Here is a 21,621-nt window from a genome sequence, read left to right as displayed (position 1 = left end):
GGCAACCCTTTCCTGGAAATCATGTTGTTAGACAACGGTGAACCTTCGAACTATGAAGAAGCGATGGCGGGCCCGGATTCCGACAAATGGCTAGAAGCCATGAAATCCGAGATAGAATCCATGTATGAAAACAAAGTATGGACTTTGACTGACTTGCCCGATGAGCGGCGAGCCATAGAAAACAAATGGATCTTTAAGAAGAAGACGGACGCGGATGGTAATGGGACCATCTACAAAGCTCGACTTGTCGCTAAGGGTTATCGACAAGTTCAAGGGGTTGACTACGATGAGACTTTCTCACCCGTAGCGAAGCTAAAGTCCGTCCGAATCATGTTAGCAATTGCCGCATACTATGATTATGAGATATGGCAGATGGACGTCAAAACGGCATTCCTTAACGGCTTCCTTAAGGAAGAGTTGTATATGATGCAGCCGGAAGGTTTTGTCGATCCTAAGAATGCTAACAAAGTATGCAAGCTCCAGCGCTCAATCTATGGGCTGGTGCAAGCATCTCGGAGTTGGAACATTCGCTTTGATGAGATGATCAAAGCGTTTGGGTTTACACAGACTTATGGAGAAGCCTGTGTTTACAAGAAAGTGAGTGGGAGCTCTGTAGCATTTCTCATATTATATGTGGATGACATACTATTGATGGGAAATGATATAGAATTCTTGGAAAGTATAAAGGCCTATTTGAATAAGTGTTTTTCAATGAAGGACCTTGGAGAAGCTGCTTATATATTAGGCATCAAGATCTATAGAGATAGATCAAGACGCCTCATTGGTCTTTCACAGAGTACATACCTTGACAAGATATTGAAGAAGTTCAGTATGGATCAGTCCAAGAAGGGGTTCTTGCCTGTATTGCAAGGTGTGCAATTGAGCACGGCTCAATGTCCGACCACGGCAGAAGATATAGAAAAGATGATTGTCATCCCCTATGCCTCGACCATAGGGTCTATTATGTATGCCATGCTGTGTACCAGACCTGATGTAAACCTTGCCGTAAGTTTGGTAGGAAGGTACCAAAGTAATCCCGGCATGGAACACTGGACAACGGTCAAGAATATCCTGAAGTACCTGAAAAGGACTAAGGATATGTTTCTCGTTTATGGAGGTGACGAAGAGCTCGTCGTAAAGGGTTACGTCGACGCTAGCTTCGACACAGATCTGGATGACTCGAAGTCACAAACCGGATACGTGTATATTTTCAATGGAGGAGCAGTAAGCTAGTGCAGTTGCAAGCAAAGCGTCGTGGCGGGATCTACATGTGAAGCGGAGTACATGGCAGCCTCGGAGGCAGCACAGGAAGCAGTCTGGATGAAGGAGTTCATTACTGACCTAGGGGTGATTCCCAATGCGTCGGGCCCGATGACTCTCTTCTGTGACAACACTGGAGCTATTGCCCTTGCGAAGGAGCCCAGGTTTCACAGGAAGACCAGGCATATCAAGCGTCGCTTCAACTCCATTCGTGAAAGTGTTCAAAATGGAGACATAGATATTTGTAAAGTACATACGGACCTGAATGTAGCAGATCCGTTGACTAAACCTCTCCCTAGGGCAAAACATGATCAACACCAGGACGCAATGGGTGTTCGATTCATCACAATGTAACTAGATTATTTACTCTAGTGCAAGTGGGAGACTGTTGGAAATATGCCCTAGAGGCAATAATAAATGGTTATTATTATATTTCTTTGTTCATGATAATCGTCTATTATTCATGCTATAATTGTATTGTCCGGAATCGTAATACATGTGTGAATGCATAGACCACAACGTGTCCCTAGTAAGCCTCTAGTTGACTAGCTCGTTGATCAACAGATAGTCATGGTTTCCTGACTATGGACATTGGATGTCATTGATAACGGGATCACATCATTAGGAGAATGATGTGATGGACAAGACCCAATCCTAAGCATAGCATAAAAGACCGTGTAGTTTCGTTTGCTAGAGCTTTTCCAATGTCAAGTATCTTTTCCTTAGACCATGAGATCGTGCAACTCCCGGATACCGTAGGAGTGCTTTGGGTGTGCCAAACGTCACAACGTAACTGGGTGACTATAAAGGTGCACTACGGGTATCTCCGAAAGTGTCTGTTGGGTTGGCACGGATCAAGACTGGGATTTGTCACTCCGTGTGACGGAGAGGTATCTCTGGGCCCACTCGGTAATGCATCATCATAATGGGCTCAATGTGACTAAGGCGTTAGTCACGGGATCATGCATTGCGGTACGAGTAAAGAGACTTGCCGGTAACGAGATTGAACAAGGTATTGGGATACCGACGATCGAATCTCGGGCAAGTAACATACCGATTGACAAAGGGAATTGCATACGGATTGATTGAATCCTCGACACCGTGGTTCATCCGATGAGATCATCGTGGAGCATGTGGGAGCCAACATGGGTATCCAGATCCCGCTGTTGGTTATTGACCGGAGAGGCGTCTCGGTCATGTCTGCATGTCTCCCGAACCCGTAGGGTCTACACACTTAAGGTCCGGTGACGCTAGGGTTGTAGAGATATATGTATGCGGAAACCCGAAAGTTTTTCGGAGTCCCGGATGAGATCCCGGACGTCACGAGAGGTTCCGGAATGGTCCGGAGCTGAAGAATTATATATAGGAAGTCCAGTTTCGGCCACCGGGAAAGTTTCGGGGGTTACCGGTATTGTACCGGGACCACCGGAAGGGTCCCGGGGGTCCACCGGGTGGGGCCACCTATCCCGGAGGGCCCCGTGGGCTGAAAGTGGAAGGGAACCAGCCCCTAGTGGGCTGGGCGCCCCCCCTTGGGCCTCCCCCCATGCGCCTAGGGTTGGGAACCCTAGGGGGGGGGAGCTTCCCCCTTGCCTTGGGGGGCAAGGCAACCCCTTCCCCCCTTGGCCGCCGCCCCCCCCCTTGGAGATCCCATCTCCTAGGGCTGGCGCACCCCCCAGGGGCCTATATAAAAGGGGGGGGGAGGGCAGCAACTTACAGCCTTGGGCGCCTCCCTCCTCCCCTGTTACACCTCTCCGTCTCGCAGAAGCTCGGCGAAGCCCTGCCGAAGACCCGCTACATCCACCACCACGCCGTCGTGCTGTTGGATCTCCATCAACCTCTCCTTCCCCCTTGCTGGATCAAGAAGGAGGAGACGTTGCTGCACCGTACGTGTGTTGAACGCGGAGGTGCCGTCCGTTCGGCACTCGGTCATCGGTGATTTGGATCACGGCAAGTACGACTCCGTCATCCACGTTCATTGGAACGCTTCCGCTCGCGATCTACAAGGGTATGTAGATGCACTCCCTTCCCCTCGTTGCTAGTATACTCCATAGATGCATCTTGGTGAACGTAGGAAATTTTTAAAATTATGCTACGATTCCCAACACCTCGGTGCCTTCGACGACTCTGAGATTTGGGTCCTTCGAGCCTTTTTCTGCACCACCGAGGTTGTGGAGCGATCGGGTTGAGTCCGAGGAGGCTTTTGAGCTCGCTTTGCCTGCTTTGGAATTTCTGGATGCTGTGGATTCGGGTTCTGGGGATTTTGGGGTTTCATCACTTTCGGTCTGGGGGAAGAGGAGGTGAGTCGGCAGGTGGCCACTCCCTCTTCTGCTCAGCGCGCGGTTCCCCCTCAGGAGATGACGCAGCTTATCGGGCCTGGCGTGCCGGGAGGAGCCATAGGCCAGGTAGTTTCGGGTTGCTCTTTTTGTGCTGAGGAAGGGGATGCGGGGCAGGTGGCTCCCGTGTCCTCTTCTTCGTTGGGAGGAGGTCCGGGTCAGGAGGCCTCGGATACCTCTTCTCCCGTTGCGTCTTCCTTTCGGTTGGTGCCGCCTTTGCCTTCGGGAGTGGGCTCGGGGCAGGTGGCCTCGGAGCTTTCTCCTATGGTGGTGGCTTCTCCGGTGCGGGGTGGGGAGCTAGGGCGGGCGGCCCTTGTTCTGGCTCCACCATCCTCGTTGACGGCCCCGTCTTGTGGGGCGTGCCAGGCGTCCCGTCCTCCTACTGGCGAGGCTGTGGGGGAGCCCCTGCAGGTCGCTCGGACTGCGGGTTGGGGTGAGGCAGGAGGCCGTACCCCAACCGCGATATCTCGGGAGGAGGTCATTGCGTTTGGTGGGATCCAGGATCCGATGTCTGAGGGGCGCCGGGTGAGTGACCGTCTCCAGGCACATCCGGATGTGGACGACATTCAGCAACGGTGCGCCATGAGGGCGGCCAAGCTTCGTGATGTAGAGGTCACTACTGGTATGTCGGTCAATACTTCTAATTCCATTTTGCATTTTTCAAATGATGAGATTGTTGATAATGCAAATCAATTAGGAGTTTCTCTAGGTAGTAATGACACTAAAATTTCTAATTCTATTAATGATCTACTTGATCTAGAGGCTGAGCGGGCCTTAGAGATGATTCGCAATATTGCGGCTGTTAAACCCATGTGTGATTCGGAGGTTGATGCGCTCGGGGTCAGGGTGCTCGACAATTTTTGTGCGGATCTTCTGCCTCCTAGTTCTGAGGCGGATGTAGAGGATGATTCTACTGAGATAGTTTTGGCAAGCCCTTCTGACACTGGTTGTGAGGACCAGTTACAGAGTCAAGCTATCCCAAAGTGCAAGTGGAAACGGAAGGTATACCCGTTGTCCGCAGTGCGTAGGAGTGCTAGGATTCGTTCGGCAAAAAAATTCCATGATGAACTATGAAAGGAATCTTTTGGAACAGCAGAGGTCTAAGGGACTTGGCTACAAGAAGGTTTCTTGCTGAGGCGTATGTCGAGCATCATTTAGATTTTATCGCTCTATTGGAGACGGGTAGAGATAATTTTGCGCCTCAATTTCTAAATTCTTTGTCGGGGGGTATAGAATTTGATTGGCATTGCTTGCCGCCGAGAGGGAGATCGGGTGGAATCTTACTCGGCGTTAGGTGCGAAACGCTTGAGGTTCGCAGTGTGGTTATGGGTGACTTTGCAGTCAAGTTCCGGGTGCGGTCGAAGGAAGATGGGTTTAACTGGGCTTTGGTTGCGGTATATGGGGCTGCGCAGCCCGAGCTCAAGCCCGATTTCTTGGCTGATCTCGTTCGGATGTGTGGTTCCGAGCAGTTGCCTTTCCTGGTGGGGGGTGATTTCAATATTATTAGAAGGCGTGAGGATAAGAACAATGATAACTTTGACGGCAGATGGTCGTTCATGTTCAATACTATCATTGAAAGTTTGAACCTGAGAGAAATTGAGCTCTCGGGCAGAAAATTCACCTGGGCTAATGCGCTGCCAAATCCGACGTATGAGAAGTTGGATCGTGTGTTGGCCAGTGTCGATTGGGAACAGAAGTTTCCTCTAGTAACAGTCCAGGCCCTGTCCCGTGGTATCTCTAACCACACGCCGCTTTTTGTGGACTCTGGTGAGCCCTCCCATTTGGGGAACAAGAATGTGTTCTCCTTTGAGATGGCTTGGTTTGAACTGGAAGGCTTCCTTGATCTCGTGGCTAGAGAGTGGGCTAAGGATTCAGGAGGAAAGACTGCGCTTCAGCGCTGGCAGAATAAGATCAGGCACTTGAGGAGTTTCCTGCGTGGATGGGCTAAGCATCTTAGCGGGATTTATAAGGTTGAAAAGGAAAGGCTTCTGTCCCTTATTCAGTCCCTGGATGTAAAAGCAGAAACCACGATACTGCCGGCCGCGGAGCTTCATGCCAAGCTTGATGCGGAATTGAGGCTGAAAGAACTTCTTAGGGAAGAAGAGTTGAAGTGGGCGTTGCGGGCCAAGGTCCGGCGAGTAGTCCAGGGGGACGCGAACACTGAATTCTTTCACATGATTGCTAATGGTAAGCATCGAAAGAAGAGGATCTTTCAGCTTGAGCAAGATGAGGGTACAATTGTAGGACAGGAAAACCTAAAATTGTACATAACTGAGTTCTATAAGCAGTTGTTTGGCCCTCCAGAAAATAACTGTGTGTCTCTGGATGAGTCCAGGGTTGAGGATGTTCCTCAGCTCACAGCTGTGGAGAATGATTTTCTGACGGCTCCTTTTTCCGAGAAAGAGGTATTTGAGGCCGTTTCGCAAATGGAAAATAACAAAGCGCCGGGCCCAGATGGATTTCCAGCGGAGTTCTATAAGAAATGCTGGTATATCATTAAAGGGGATTTGTTGCCTTTGTTCAATGATCTGTTTGCTGGACAGCTTCATCTTTTTCAGCTAAATTTTGGAACGATCACCCTTCTTCCTAAGAAAACAGAGGCTGTGAGAATTGAGCAATTCAGGCCAATCTGTCTTCTTAATGTTAGTTTCAAAATTTCACCAAGGTCGGGACCAATAGGCTCTCACAGATCGCGCATGCTGTTGTGCAGCCTACCCAAACTGCCTTCATGCCGGACAGGAACATCCTTGAGGGGGTTGTGGTCCTTCATGAAACGCTCCATGAAATCCACACCAAAAAGCTGGATGGGGTTGTTTTCAAAGTGGATTTCGAAAAAGCGTATGACAAAGTCAAATGGCCATTCCTTCAACAGGCTTTACGCATGAAGGGTTTTGATGAGGCTTGGCGACGCCAGGTAGAATCCTTTACGCAAAAAGGTAGTGTTGGAATTAAAGTAAATGATGATATAGGGCATTATTTCCAGACACACAAAGGCCTGAGGCAAGGAGATCCAATGTCCCCTATTTTGTTCAACATTGTGGTCGATATGTTGGCAATTCTCATAGGCAGGGCAAAGGACGCCGGTCAGGTAGGTGGCTTGGTGCCTAACCTAGTTGATGGGGGTGTGTCCATTTTGTAGTACGCTGATGATACAATCATCTTTATGGAGCATGACTTGGCAAAAGCGAGAAACATGAAGCTGGTCTTGTGTTTATTTGAACAATTGTCCGGTTTAAAGATTAACTTTCATAAAAGCGAGTTGTTCTGCTTTGGTAGAGCCAAGGAGGAACAAGAGGCTTATAGGCAATTGTTTGGTTGTGAATTAGGGGCTTTACCTTTTACTTACCTAGGTATACCCATTCATCATCGTAAGCTCACGAACAGAGAGTGGAAATGTATCGAAGATCGGTTCGAAAGAAACTTAGTTGCTGGAAGGGCAAACTTATGTCTTATGGAGGCCGGTTAATTCTTATTAATTCGGTGCTCACAAGTATGCCGATGTTCCTCCTATCTTTCTTTGAGGTTCCAGTTGGGGTTAGGAAAAGGCTGGACTTCTATCGATCAAGATTTTTTTGGCAGAGTGATGATCTTAAGAGAAAGTATAGACTCGCCAAGTGGATATTATTTGTCGTCCTAAGGATCAGGGGGGGTTGGGTATCGAGAATCTTGAGGTCAAGAACAGATGCCTGCTTAGTAAGTGGCTATATAAGCTATCAGTTGAGACTGATGCGACTTGGGCACAAATTCTTCGTAACAAGTATCTGCAATCCAAAACTTTGTCACAGGTGACAGTGAGACCAACTGATTCACCATTTTGGAAGGGGCTTATGAGAGTTAAGGCAACCTTCTTTAATAGAACAAAGTTTATTGTCGGAGATGGCAACGATACTCGCTTCTGGGAGGACACTTGGCTTGGTGATACACCTTTGGCATTACAGTACCCAACTCTGTATCGTATTGTACATCGCCGTGATGCGCTAGTGGCAACGATTATGCAGGCCACTCCCCTTAATATCCAGTTTAGGAGGGTGCTTGTTGGTAATAGATGGGAAGCTTGGCTTCATCTGGTGCGTAGACTGATGGAGGTTCAGCTACATCATCAGCCCGATCAGTTGTGTTGGAAACTTACTAGGTCTGGACAATTTACCGTTAAGTCGATGTACATCGATGTTATTAACTCGAGTGTCATTCCTAGCTCCAAACATGTTTGGAAAGTCAAAGTTCCTTTGAAAATTAAAGTGTTTATGTGGTTTGTCCATAAACAGGTCATTCTAACAAAGGATAACTTGGTTAAGCGCAATTGGACATGATCTACTAGGTGTAGTTTCTGTGATCGGGATGAAACCATCAAGCATCTCTTCTTTGAGTGCCCGTTGGCAAGAATTTTGTGGCGCTCCGTGCAAATTGCCTTTAACATTACTCCTCCGAGTTCGGTCGGGTCGTTATTTGGAACGTGGCTGGATGGGATAGAGTCCGTTACAGCTAGACACATTCGTGTAGGAGTTTGTGCGTTGTTATGGGCAATTTGGAACTGCAGAAATGATTTGGCTTTTAACAGAATAACTACTATCCATTTTTTGCAGGTTGTATTCCGTGCTACGGCGTTGATCCGTATGTGGTCCTTACTCACTCCGACGGAGGCCAGGGAGCGTTTGGTTACTGGATCTGTCCGGTGGGAGATGGTAGCGCGGGATATCTTCAACCGGTTTGGATGGCGGTCATGCAATAGGATAGGCAATTAATTTTCCTATCTTTATTTCTGCCAGCCGGTTGTGGCTTTATGGCCTTTTTCTGTTTTCGCGTCGAGGTCTATGTGAGCTCGACTTTATTTTGTTTTACGACTCTACGACATTGTTGAACCAATTTTATTTATCTAAGTGGCCGTATGCATCGTTCTGATGCAGAGGCCGGGGAGTCCCTTTTTTTAAAAAAAATGCAGGGAGCTTTGCTCTGCCTTGTGGTAAGTTGCCAGGAAGCTGCCGAGCAATGGCCGTGTGCCTGGTTGTAGAGTCCAAATTCGATGCTCTTTTTTCCGGAACGAGATATTGCTCCCACGCTTAGTATGTTTTACACAGCTACACCTACATGCGTGCGGCGCATAGACGGTTTATAGACGTGGATTAATTGTAGCTGTAGTGCACTAGTGGTTGAAGTAAAAGGTGAACAAGTGGTTGGGGGCATCGGTGTCACAGACTATATATGCTCATGTAATGAATCGGCCCCAGAGCCAAGCAAGGAAAGAACTTAGCCCGGGACACGAGGTGATCATGTGAGCGCGGTGGCATGTGATATGACCATGCATGGCAGCAGCAGCATAGCCCATTTTGGCATGAGATAATGGCGCACCATCCACCATGTACCTGCTCCCGTCTTATCTCCCGGTACATCGCATTCAACAAACTTTTGTGCTCCAGTGATTTGGGTTACGTGAGTTTACGTTTGTGAGAGGCCGCGTTGCATCCAAATATTTTCAGTCGCCTTCGGTTGTTGCTACCATGCATGGATGAGGTTCTCAATGCGCCGCTGGCACATCTCATTTCATTTACATTTACAGGTTAATGCAGTCCATGCATGCATGGTCACGATAGAGTAAATGTGAGGCATGTTAGCAAGCAAATACACAGAACATCATGGCTCAAATTGCACGGATCAGCATTGTTACTACTCCTACTTGGACGCAGGAGAAGTAACATTGTGATGTGCACTACTGTGGCGATCGACCTTAATTAGGAAGGAGTGCTGATCGACCTTAATTAGGACGGAGAGTAATAGCGTTAGTCATTTCACGTTCCCTAAACCCTAAACCCGACACACCGACAAAGTTGTTGTGGCGATCGACGGCTGGACGGCAAGAAGTTACGAGGAAGATGAAACGCGCTTGGGGGAGGGCTTTGCCTTGCTCGCTTCCATATCCCTTACCCTATGGGCGATCGACACGTATAGCCCTCGCCTTTCTTCCTCGCTCCCTTCCCTTCCGGACCATGGAGCTCCTACCTTGCCATTCCTATGCCTCACCGTGTATAAATACTCCACCCTCGCGGCCACACCCCCTGCGCTGCACTGCAACTACCAGCCTACTAGCCATAGTCAGAAGCCACTCAGCAGCTCCCCTCCCTCGCGTTCTCTTGGTGCAGGCGCGATGGCCGCACCTTTTCTGCTCCTTCTTCTGCTCGTCGTTTCCGGAGGCGCTGCAGCGGGCGGCGACGGCGAGGCAGGGCTGCCCCGGCTCGAGTTCCGAGGCATCGACGACACGGGCCGTAGGCACGGGCCCTTCGCGCTGGAGGAGCCGGAGTTCATGCGCGATATCTCCACGCACGACGACGAGGCGGGCGAAGCTCCCCAGCTTGAGTTCCGAGGCATCGACGACTCAGGCCGTGGGCACGCGTCCGACGCGCCGGAGGAGCCGTTGTTCATGGCCCATCTCGACGACGAGGCAGGCGAAGCGCCCCAGCTCGAGTTCCGAGGCATCGACGGCTCGGTCCATGGGCACGCGTCCGACGCGCCGGAGGAGCGGGCGTTCACGGACGTTATCTCCACGGGCGGCGCCTGCGACCACTTCGCCCGCCTCGTCGCCGAGACGGGGAACGCGAGCCAGCTTTTCTGGGAGCGCGCCGCGGGCGCCGGCGGTCTCACGGTGTTCTGCCCTGAAGACAAGGCCCTCGCCGAGTTCGAGCCCAAGTTCCGAGGCCTCGGCGCGGACGACCGGCTCGCCGTCCTGCTGTACCACGGCGCGGCGACCACCTACGGCAGGAAGCTGTTCCAGTCGTTCGACTGGGTGTCGGTGAGCTCGCTGGCCACCGACGCGGCCACCAACAAGAGCCACGCCATCAACGTCCGCGACGACGGGGACACGGTGTGGCTGTGGCCGTCGTCCAGGAGTGGCGCTGGGGCCAGGGTGACCAAGACGGTGTCCGAAGAAGCACCCCTCGCCGTGTACGTCGTCGACGCCGTGCTGCTGCCGAACCACCTGCGACAGAAGCTGGATGGCGGCGACGAGCCGGCTGCTGCGTGCGAGCCGTCCGGTGGCTATTTCGGCTGGCTGCACTGCTGCATCCCGGTCTGGCAAGTGATAGCCATGGCCGTGGCGAGCATCGCGGGCTTCCTGACCGGGTTTCTTCTTCACGATGCAGTGGACAAGATGAACAACAAGGCCAATTTATCTGGTTAAGTTTATCTGCACTCGTAGTGAATAATGCTCTAGAATTATGGTTGTGGTGTTTATATATATATTGCTGCAGCATGTCGATCGCCTGTCGTGGCATGGCACGTACTGTTCTGTCGGAGTTAAGTGTGAGTCCCTGTGTTTGGCTCATGTGCTACAGCTTAATTTGCGTAACATGATTTAGTGTGGCATTTACGTCGTCTTTGACGTTTTCTCCCTAGAAATGGAAGCTAGGGCTCCACCGAGCTTGCATGTGCGTGTCCATCTGGCCTCTTCTCGAGAACCAGTGCACCAAACTCTGACAATACACTCCGTGACGGTCTGACGGATCCAAATTTGAATGTACAAATGCAAGTCCGCGTACAAATGCAAGTCCGCTCAATCAAAACTCATAAAATTCAAATACAAAGCTACTAGATGCACTCAAAAGTTAATCTAAGTAATGGTTAAAAGTAGTTTAAGATTCTCGAGACCTATGTGATGTAACCTCCAAAACACATGAAATACTACAAACAGGGCCGTGGAATGGCTAGGTTACTTAGACGCTCAATTGGCCTCTAGGTTGTTTTTCGCTCAAGTGCTAGCCCATTTGAATGAACGGTTTTTCAGGACCTTCACGTTGTTGGTCTCCTCTCGCTCCTGATACAAGGACCTATCGCCGTCTCCTCGTCCAAAATGAATCGGGGTTCAGGTAGGGGCTCAACGATCACATCACACAACTACTTGGGGCAGCCGCCCATACCTTCCCCTACACCACGAGTAATGATACACCTACGTAAACAACTTTACGTAGTAACTTACGTAATGACTTGTGTGGCATTTATCTGTTGGATGAAATTAGGAGAGGGGGGCCCACCCACTTGAATTAGGGGGATGGGAGGTTTGTTAGGAGGGTTACATAAATGGAGCACGAAGGATTACCTAGGTCTAGCATTTTCGGTAGGGCCACCCCTGAATAGACTATAAAAGTTTTCAAAAGAAATTAGCATGTAGATATATTTGCCCTGTCGCAAAATGTCATATCAGATTCAAATCCAACCAACAACTCGAGCAAAAAAAGGTCAAATCATGTTATGAATAATAGTTATTTGAAGTTGGGCTATGAATTTGGCCCATAGACATGATCAATCCTAATTACTGATTTTGTTTCTCAAATTATGTTTCATATTTGGACTTGTGTTCATCATATTTTTTTCCGGCCATCTTAATCGGTCGTCAATGCACCGGTTGCAGCGCAACTACGCGTACACCAGATGCATTCTCCCCCAATCTATTCATTTATCCTCAAGTAAGGATTTTCTACGGTGTACATTATCTTTCAATAAAGATTCACCGCTACTCACCTCATCTAGAGCATCATATTTAGATTTTTGTGTGTCCCAGAAATCATGTAAGGAAAGAGCAAATATGAGACGTCGTGGACCCCATTTCCTACCCACCCTATACAAAATTTTGGCCTTCTTCCACCTACCTATGATATTCTCTCTACCCTACCTCACCGCACAATTTCTAGATCTGACGACGGCTGAAGAGGCAGGTGCTCGTCGTCGCCATCTGGGTGCAAGCGAGGTCCGGCTTTGTGGCATGAGAAGGTGGCCACACAAGGGAAGACGGGGCCGCATGTGTGGCTAAGGTAGGTGTCAGTGTAAGAAGGCGGCGAGATCGGCACCGGAACGGAGATTGGTGACGTGGCGGCCTCGCGTGTATGACCTTGTCGATGACATGCAAGAGACTTCGTGCAGGTGCCCCTTAGAACAAAGTCGGGGAACCGCAGCGGTCAACGTTGAACCCTTGAATCGAATGAAGCCGATAGAAATTTACACCGGTGAGAAACCATAACCTCGTCGCCCTTAGAAGCTGATAGAAATTTACACCGGAGCTTCGTGTAATCCATCCCGATGAACGAACTCGAGGAGGATCATAGCCCGAAAGACTAACCTCGAAGATTAAACATCGCCATCCGTCTGAGGGCTGCTCCTGTGAGGACTAAAATCCTAACCTATCTACTAGCCGGGGCCGAGGCACAGAGACGCCACCGGCCGCCAGAGCGACATGCAGGGAGGAGGCAAATGCATGGACTCGTCTACGGAGATCAGGGGGAAGACTTTGCTCTAGTTCCCATTGTTTATTATACGTTCGATTCTCTCTTCTAACGCCGAAACATCTGGACACCATTTTATGACAGATCGAGCGAACAGAAGTTCATTCGCTGACTTAGATTCTTGGTGTCCATGCCTAGTGGTGAATCGCTTCACCTAGGAAATCTGAAAAATGTCACTTGATCATTGTGCGAAATTTTGAGAGAAAAATGAATTCAAACTTTTCTGAAAAAATCTTGTTGCTCGCATGGGACGCTGGTTGCACAAAGGTAAAAATGGATGAATCGACCTCCACGGCTTTGCACAAAGGTAAAAGCTAGATTTGTTCTACCGGCTAGTCCAGCCCATTAAACATTATGTACGTTGTCATCTATACCGGATCAAGATGAGCAGAGGGGCATGGCATGAGAACACCCAGGAGCCAAGAAAGGAAACACTTCAGCACCGGGAGCTTCAAGAGGGCTCGACCGAGCCGCCGCCGCCGGAGCCACCGCCCGCGCCTCCGACAGCGGTGATCGAGGAGTCAGCCGAGGCGCTGCAGGTGCGGGCGTCGCCGCCGGAACCATCTCCGCTACTCACGCAGGCACGTGAGGGGGAAGGAGAGGGGGTGGTGGCTGTGCCACCGCCGCCGGCATCACCTCCGCTAATCAAGTCGGCGCTTGGGGGCGTGGTTCCGGCTGCCTTGCCGCCGTTTCCGGCGCTGCCGCTGCCGCCAGGTTGTGCTGATTCCGAGTCTGATTCGGATCTGGACCAGGATCCCTCCGCCAAACCTTCGGATGAAGTGCGTTGGAGGATCCGTTACAAAGATGACTGGAGGGTTGAGATCTGGCGGGATGGTTTCTGTACATGCACCCGCTGTCAAGGTGGACGACGGTGAGGGATGAGGAGCACGACATTCTGGCCGGACGGTACCTGCGAGCTCGTGAGATGATTCAAACAGGTACGCGTTTGCATATTGATTTTTTCGAAATTCTTGTGCTGGATTGCTTGCAGGTCTCTTCTAGCGGGGAGGAGCAGATCGAGATCGTCGATCTAACCACTTCGGAGCATCAAATCACGAGACCGAATCCAGGGATTGGAGGAAGGTTTTGGGTGCTTGTTGATGACGAAGAAGAGGAGGTCGAGGATCGTCACCCGGATGCAGCGAAAGACCCAATGAAGACCGTGTCTTCGTCGTCCTTGGTGGCAGATGTTGTTGCGTCTTCATCCAAGATTCTGCCGGGAGAGAGGTGCAAGGACAAGAGGAGCTCCGCGTCAAGGCCGGCGGCGGGCTGCAAACCTGCGGCTCTGGCAATCAAGCCATGGAAAGGACCCCTTCCTAAGGTAAGTTTGCCTCATGTCACCTTATCGGATTTCTTTCCGGCAGATGGGTGGACGAAGGTCAACCGAAAAAAGAAAAAGAAAGTGATTCCGGCGAAGGTTCACACGCCGCCGCCGGCCGTCGGTCCCGGTGCGATTCGGGCGGCGCGATGCGTGCGTTTGAATCAGATTTGTGCTGACGTTGGGCTGGAGCTCGTTGTGGCGAGTCTGGGGCCGGGGCCGACTGGGTATGAGGCCCAGTCCGTGACCCAGAGGCCGGACGCGAGCACCGTGGCCCATGGGCCTTTGCATGAACCGGTGTTGGACTCCGTGTCCTCCCATGCACGTTCGGCAATCACGATCAGGAGGATCGCTAGGCCGGGGTTTCCTAAACTACCGCCGGGTCGCGCTAGGAGGATCCCTCCGCTTCGATCGAACGCATCGGGGACCATGGCGGGTCGCAGAAGGGGATTGCCGCCGCCGCACAAACCTGCTCCCCCGTCGCAAAAGCCGCCGCCTCCGGCGCCGAGGCCTGCCCCGCCGCCGCCGGCCAGGGCCGCTCCTCCGCCCAAAGCTGCGCCGCCCCTGGCCAAGGCTGCGCCAGCCAAGGTCGTGCCTCCGGCCGCTAGGGCTGGGCCGGCCCAGTCCGGGCCTCCTCAGCACCGCCCGCCAATGCATCCGCAGAACATCCAGCTGCAGCAGCAAGTGCAGCAGCAGCAGGTGGTGCGGGACGGTCGGCCTAGGGCGCCGGACGCTCATGCCGGAGGTCGCGGGGCTGACGCTGCCAGAGGTGCCGGTGGCGGATATGCAGACCGGGACCCTCCGCGTGGCCGTTGGGGTGATGATGGATACGATGTCTACGGGGAAGGCCAACATCGTGGTTCCTCGTCGACGGGAGGCGGGCGTGGGTACGCTTGGCAGAGTGATGGCACCGCAGAAAAACCGTTTTACGGTCCCCCTGGAGGATTTGTTGAGGGGGTATCTGGCCCAGACTACCGGCAGAGAGGCGGTTACAGAGGTCATCGTGGTGGTAGCGGTGGTCGGAACCGGTACCGCCAACCTCCACCGCCTGTCGTTGTCGAGCCGACGGCGTCCTCGGAGGTGATTGTTTCTGGACAGACGTCGGATTTGTCCGGTCAGGTTTTGGAGGCGGTGACGGCACTGGCTAACACTGACATACGTATGACTGAGCCTGCGCCTACCGTTGCCGCCGATGCCACCGACAAGTCCGATGCGGACAGAGCTTCGAGGTGGGCTCGAAAAAAGGAAAAGATGTTGTGCTACCGTTGTGGAGAGAGGGGCCACTTCATTGCTGAGTGCACGATTGAGTTATGTGATACATGTCTCAAGCCAGCACATGACACGGGGGAGTGCCCCGTTTTACGTGATCAGATGCCGAGTACTACCATCTATGGTGTCTATTGTGCTGAGCTGATGTTCTTTGAGTCTCCTAGCGCGAGGGAGATACCTGAGGAGCCTCAGAGCACTACCACGGGGATTGTAAAGGTCACAAAGGGTGATGTGTCTGAGGCGTAGATTATTCACAAGCTCAGTGAGTTAGCTCCAGGTGATTTTCAGTGGGAGCTCTCTCCTCTTGAGGCTAATTCATATAAGGTTGATTTCCCTACTACAGAGGACTTAGAGCGTCTTCTGAGCTTTGGGTTGTGTAGAGTTCCTGGTACGCAGTGCATCCTCGAGTTCCATGAGTGGAAGAGAGTTGAGCCGCAGGGCACGCCTCTCACTCAGGTTTGGTTGCGATTCTCCGGTGCTCCATCCAAGCCGCTTCAGGATGCTCGAGTGGTTGCTAGCTTGGGGATTCTGGTTGGGAAAACGGAGAAAGTGGACATGGCCTTTACCCGAGCTAACGGGGTGGCCCGGCTATTGGTGAGTATTCTCGACATCGAGTTCGTGCCTGACTCAAGATGGCAATGGGGCCCCAAAACCCGCGTCCCCACGGGTTTTTACCCTATTAGGGGACGGGGACGGGTGTATTTTTAACCCCACGGGGCAGCTGCTGGGTAAAATATAAAACCCGACACGTTTCACGGGTTCAAACCTGTTTGAGCAATACCCGAACCCGAAACCCGTCATCCCCGTCAAAATACCACACTAAGCCTAATTAGACATCATGTTGAACCATGTATGTTTGTTGCGGAAATATGCTTATGTAGATGTTGTTACTGCTCTTTCTAGTTGTTGTTATTGCTCTTTTTGGTCAAGTTATGCCGCTGAAATATGCTCCTTCTAGCTGCCGTTATTACTCTTTTTGGTCGAGTTATGCTGGTGAAATATGCTCCTTGTAGTTGTTGAACCATGTACTATTGTACTGTGCTGAAATTTTCGCAAGTTATGCTGCTGAAATATGCTCTTTTTGCTGCCGAAATGCTATTCTTTGCTGCTATTATGTTTGCTTAAATATGCCGATTTCCCCGTGGGTTCCTCGTGGGTTTAGAAAACCCGATGGGTTTAGGGACGGGCAAAAAACTAGCCCCGCGCACGCTGACGGGGATGGGGACGGGTTTGTGATTTTCTCGTGGGGATGGGTTTGGGCAGACAAAACCCGATGGGTTTCGTCCCCGTTGCCATCTTGATGCCTGACGTGGTCAGGTGGACTTATAGGGGCCAGGTCTTTAAACTTGAGATCGAGTTTGAGGATACAAATCTTTTTGCTGAGGCTTTGGCTGGGACGGATGTGGACATGCATGACAGGAATGATGGATCAGGTCACACGGAAGCGCGAGGGGATGATGTTGGGCATGAGTCGTCCAACGGCCCGAGTGCTACACCACAGACGCCCGGGACAGGGGCTGCTCCTTCGCTTACGGTGCCGATGAACACTCCGAGATTCGGTTCTTTCGAGCCAGCTTCTGCCCCTCCTAGGTTATGGAGCGATCGAGTGAAGTCTGATAGCGTGCTAGAGTGCACGCTTCCCCCCTTGGATTTTTTGTGGCTGATGGTGCTGTTGATGGGAGCATGGAGACGACTGCGCCTCTGATGCTTTCGGTCGAGGGGGGGGGGAGGATTGTGGGCAGGTGGCCCCTCGCTCCCTTTCTCTGTTGACGTCGGCTGGGGGGGGGGGGGGAGGATCGTGTGAAGGTGGCCCATCGTTCCCCATCTCATTCCGATGCTTTGCCACAATTGAGGACTGCGGTGGAGGTGTCTATGGTGACTATCGACGACACACCCGCTTTGGGAAGGGGGCCTGAGCAGGAGGTCTCGGCCCTCTCCTCTGCTGCAGTGACTAGGCGAGGGACGCGACAGGAGGCCCCGATTCCTTTCTCTCCTGGGCGAGGGGCGGCCGCGCCTACGGCGCCTGCTGGGGAGCGTGGGCAGGTGGCCCTGAGCTCTCCTTCTCCGCGGTCGCCGGTGCCGGTGCCGGTGCCTGCGGTTCCTGGCGCCCATCGGGTGATATGGCCTGGCAGCGCGTTGGGGGTGGGGCTGGAGGCCTCATCCCTAACGGGGCCACTCGAGAGGAGGTCATCGTGTTTGGAGGCATCCCGGATCCTGTGTCTGAGGGGAGGCGGATGAGCTCCCGTCTCCAGGACCAGCCGGATGTTGATGACATGCAGCTGAGGTGCGCCAAGCGGGCGGCCAAGCTTCATGATATTGAGGTCACAACTGGTATGTCGGTCAACACTTCCAACTCCATTCTGAATTTTTAAATGAGGAAATTATTTATAATGCAAATCAGTTAGGAGTTTCACTAGGTAGTAATGATAGTGAAATCTATTCTGTTAATGATCTCCTGGATCTTGAAGCGGATCGCGCTTTAGATATGATTCGCAACTTAGCGGCTGTTAAACCTATGAATGATTCCGATATTGATGCGTTGGGAGTCAGGGTGTTAGATACTCTCTGTGCTGATATTGACTCATCCCTTCTTGAGACCGAAGAGGATGACGACTCTATACCTCTTGGGGATAGTGAACCCATCGAGGATCAGAGTGTTAGGTCCACGGACCCTGTTTATGACGACCGGGTGAATGATCATATTAAGCCTAAGCGTAAGTGGAAGCGCAAGATTTGTCCAGCGTCGGCTGTGCGTAGAAGTGCTAGGATCCGTACGACCAAAAAAATTCCATGATGAGTTATGAGAGGAATTTTTTGGAATAGCAGAGGTATGAGGGACTTGGCTAAAAGAAGATTTCTAGCAGATGCTTCTATTGACCATAAGTTGGATTTTATCGCCCTGTCTGAAACAGGCAGGGCTATTTTTCCCACAATTCCTAAATACGCTATCGGGAGGTGTTGATTTTGATTGGCACTGCTTACCCCCGAGAGGAAGATCAGGCGGGATTTTTACTTGGGGTTAGATGCGAGACTTTGGAAGTTCGTAGTGTGGTTATGGGAGATTTCACCGTCAAGTTCCGGGTCAGATCAAAGACCGATGGGTTCAATTGGGCATTGGTGACGGTATATGGGGCCGCACAGCCAGAACTCAAACCAGATTTTTTTGGCAGATCTGGTTCGTATATGTGGGTCTGAGCAGCTTCCAATCTTAGTTGGGGGTGACTTCAATATTATTAGACGGAGAGACGAAAAGAACAATGATAATTTTGACGGCAGGTGGTCGTTCATGTTTAATACCATTATTGAAAGCTTGGATCTGAGAGAGATAGAGCTTTCTGGTAGAAAATACACATGGGCTAATACCTTGCCAATCCCTACGTTTGAGAAGCTTGATTGTGTGCTCGCGAGTGTCGACTGGGAACAGAAGTTTCCTCTGGTAACAGTCCAGGCGTTATCACGTGGAATCTCGGACCACACTCCTTTACTGGTTGACTCTGGTGAGGCAACGCATGTAGGGAATAAAAATACCTTCTCTTTCGAATTAGCGTGGTTCGAGAGAGAAGGTTTCTTCGACCTAGTAGCCAGGGAGTGGGCTAAAGAGGTAGGAGGGCGGACTTTTATTGAGAGATGGCAGAATAAGATAAGACATTTGAGAAGTTTCTTGCGTGGATGGGCTAAGCATCTTAGTGGGATTTATAAGGTTGAAAAGGGAAGACTCCTTACACTTATTCAATCCTTAGATGTAAAAATCGAGTGCAGAATCCTAGAACCCATGGAACTTCATGCTAAAGGTGATGCGGAGATGAGATTGAAAGAACTCCTGCGAGAAGAGGAATTGAAGTGGGCATTGCGGGCTAAAGTTCGCAAAGTTGTCCAAAGGTACGCCAATACTCAATTCTTTCATATGATAGCTAACGGAAAGCACAGAAAGAAAAGAATATTTCAGCTTGAGCAAGATGAAGGGACGATCTTAGGGCAGGAGAACCTAAAATTATACATTACCGATTACTATAAGCAGCTTTTTGGACCGCCGGAGGATAATTTTGTGTCCCTGGATGAGTCGAGGATTGAGGATGTTCCTCAACTAGCTGCGGATGAGAACGATATTTTGACTGCACCGTTCTCGGAGAAAGAGGTGTTTGAAGCTATTTCTCAGATGAAGAACAATAAAGCTCCGGGGCCGGATGGTTTCCCCGCGGAGTTTTATAAAAAATGCTGGCACATTATTAAGGGGGATTTGCTGCCGATGTTCCATGACTTATTCTCTGGATAGCTTCAGTTGTTTCATCTGAATTTTGGAACTATTACTTTGCTTCCTAAGAAAACAGAGGCCGTGCGAATTGAGCAGTTCAGGCCGATCTGCCTTCTTAATGTAAGTTTCAAAATCTTCAGCAAGGTTGGGACAAATAGACTCACGCAGATTGCGCACTCTGTGGTGCAGCCGTCCCAAACTGCTTTCATGCCGGACAGAAACATCCTAGAAGGGGTTGTGGTCCTTCATGAAACGCTCCATGAAATTCATACGAAAAAACTAGACCGGGTTGTTTCAAAGTGGATTTCAAAAAGGCGTATGACAAAGTCAAATGGCCATTTCTTCAACAGGCCTTGCGTATGAAAGGTTTTGATCAAGCCTGGAGAAAATAGGTAGAGTCTTTCACGCAAAATGGAAGTGTTGGAATTAGAGTAAATGTTGACATAGGTCACTATTTCCAAACACATAAAGGCCTGAGACAAGGAGATCCGATGTCACCTATTTTGTTCAACATTGTAGTTGACATGTTGACGATTCTAATATGTAGGGCCAAGGATGCTGGTCAAGTAGGCAGTCTGGTACCTTATCTAGTTGATGGAGGTGTATCTGTCCTACAGTACGCCGATGATACTATCATCTTTATGGAGCATGACTTGGCAAAAGCGATAAACATGAAGTTGGTATTATGCTTATTTGAACAATTGACCGGATTAAAGATTAATTTCCATAAGAGTGAATTGTTCTGTTTTGAAAGAGCCAATGAGGAACAAGAGGCATATAAGCAATTGTTCGGATGTGAATTGGGGGCTTTGCCTTTCACGTACTTGGGTATACCAATTCACCATTGTAAGCTAACAAACAGAGAATGGAAAAGCATTGAGGATCCTTTTGAGAAGAAACTGGGATGCTGGAAGGGCAAACTGATGTCATATGGAGGCCGTTTAATTCTCATTAATTCGGTTCTCACAAGTATGCCCATGTTTCTTCTGTCTTTTTTTGAGGTTCCAGTTGGAGTTCGGAAAAGACTTGATTTTTATCGCTCCCGCTTTTTCTGGCAAAGTGACGATCTCAAGAGGAAGTATAGACTCACTAAATGGGACATTATTTGTCGACCGAAGGACCAAGGGGGTCTCGGTATTGAAAATCTTGAGGTCAAGAACAAATGTCTTCTCAGCAAGTGGCTGTATAAGCTATCTAGTGAGACTGGGGCTACTTGGGCACATATTTTGCGTAATAAGTACCTTTAATCCAAAACTTTATCCCAGGTGACAGTGAGCCCGATGGATTCGCCTTTCTGGAAAGGACTGATGAGAGTTAAATCAGTCTTTTTTAATCGGACGAAGTTTGTTATTGGGAACGGTACTTCTACGAGATTTTGGGAGGATACGTGGCTAGGGGATACGCCCCTCGCGCTTCAATATCCTTCTCTCTATAGCATTGTTCAACGGAGAGATGCAACCGTTGAGACAGTATGTCAGTCCACGCCCCGTAATATTCACTTCAGGAGAGCGCTAGCCGGAAACCGTTGGGAAGCCTGGCTCCATCTTGTGAGACGATTGATGGATGTTCAACTAACTCAACGACCCGATCAGTTGTGTTGGCAGCTAACTAGGAATGGAGAATTTACGGTTAAATCCATGTATTTGGATGTTATTAATTCTAGCTCTATTCCTAATTCAAAACATGTGTGGCATGTCAAAGTTCCCTTAAGAGTTAAAGTGTTTATGTGGTTTGTACACAAACAAGTCATTTTAACTAAGGATAACTTGATAAAAACGTAACTGGACTGGATCAACTAGATGTAGCTTCTGTGACCAAGATGAATCCATCAAACACCTCTTTCTTGATTGCCCCTTGTCAAAAGTTTTTTGGCAGTCTGTGCACATAGCCTTTAATATTACTCCTCCGAATAGTATCAACACATTA

The 21,621-nt window shown here is 50.2% G+C and overlaps 1 protein-coding gene across 1 annotated transcript; it reads left to right on the top strand.

Annotated features, from left to right (window-relative positions):
* Positions 1–9,514: 9,514 nt before the first annotated feature.
* On the top strand, positions 9,515–10,955 carry LOC100037570 (uncharacterized). Its single transcript, XM_044472011.1, has one exon. It carries the CDS (start codon positions 9,733–9,735, stop codon positions 10,759–10,761), a length of 1,029 nt encoding a protein of 342 aa, XP_044327946.1. The 5' UTR covers positions 9,515–9,732; the 3' UTR covers positions 10,762–10,955.
* The last annotated feature ends 10,666 nt before the right edge of the window (positions 10,956–21,621 follow it).

Source organism: Triticum aestivum, chromosome 2D (genome assembly GCF_018294505.1).
Source record: "Triticum aestivum cultivar Chinese Spring chromosome 2D, IWGSC CS RefSeq v2.1, whole genome shotgun sequence".
Taxonomy (NCBI): domain Eukaryota; kingdom Viridiplantae; phylum Streptophyta; class Magnoliopsida; order Poales; family Poaceae; genus Triticum; species Triticum aestivum.
This window is presented reverse-complemented; position numbering and strand designations above follow the sequence as displayed.

Excerpts from the sequence above, each read along its gene's own strand:
- LOC100037570 (XM_044472011.1), top strand. The coding sequence starts at position 9,733 with ATGGCCGCACCTTTTCTGCTCCTTCTTCTGCTCGTCGTTTCCGGAGGC.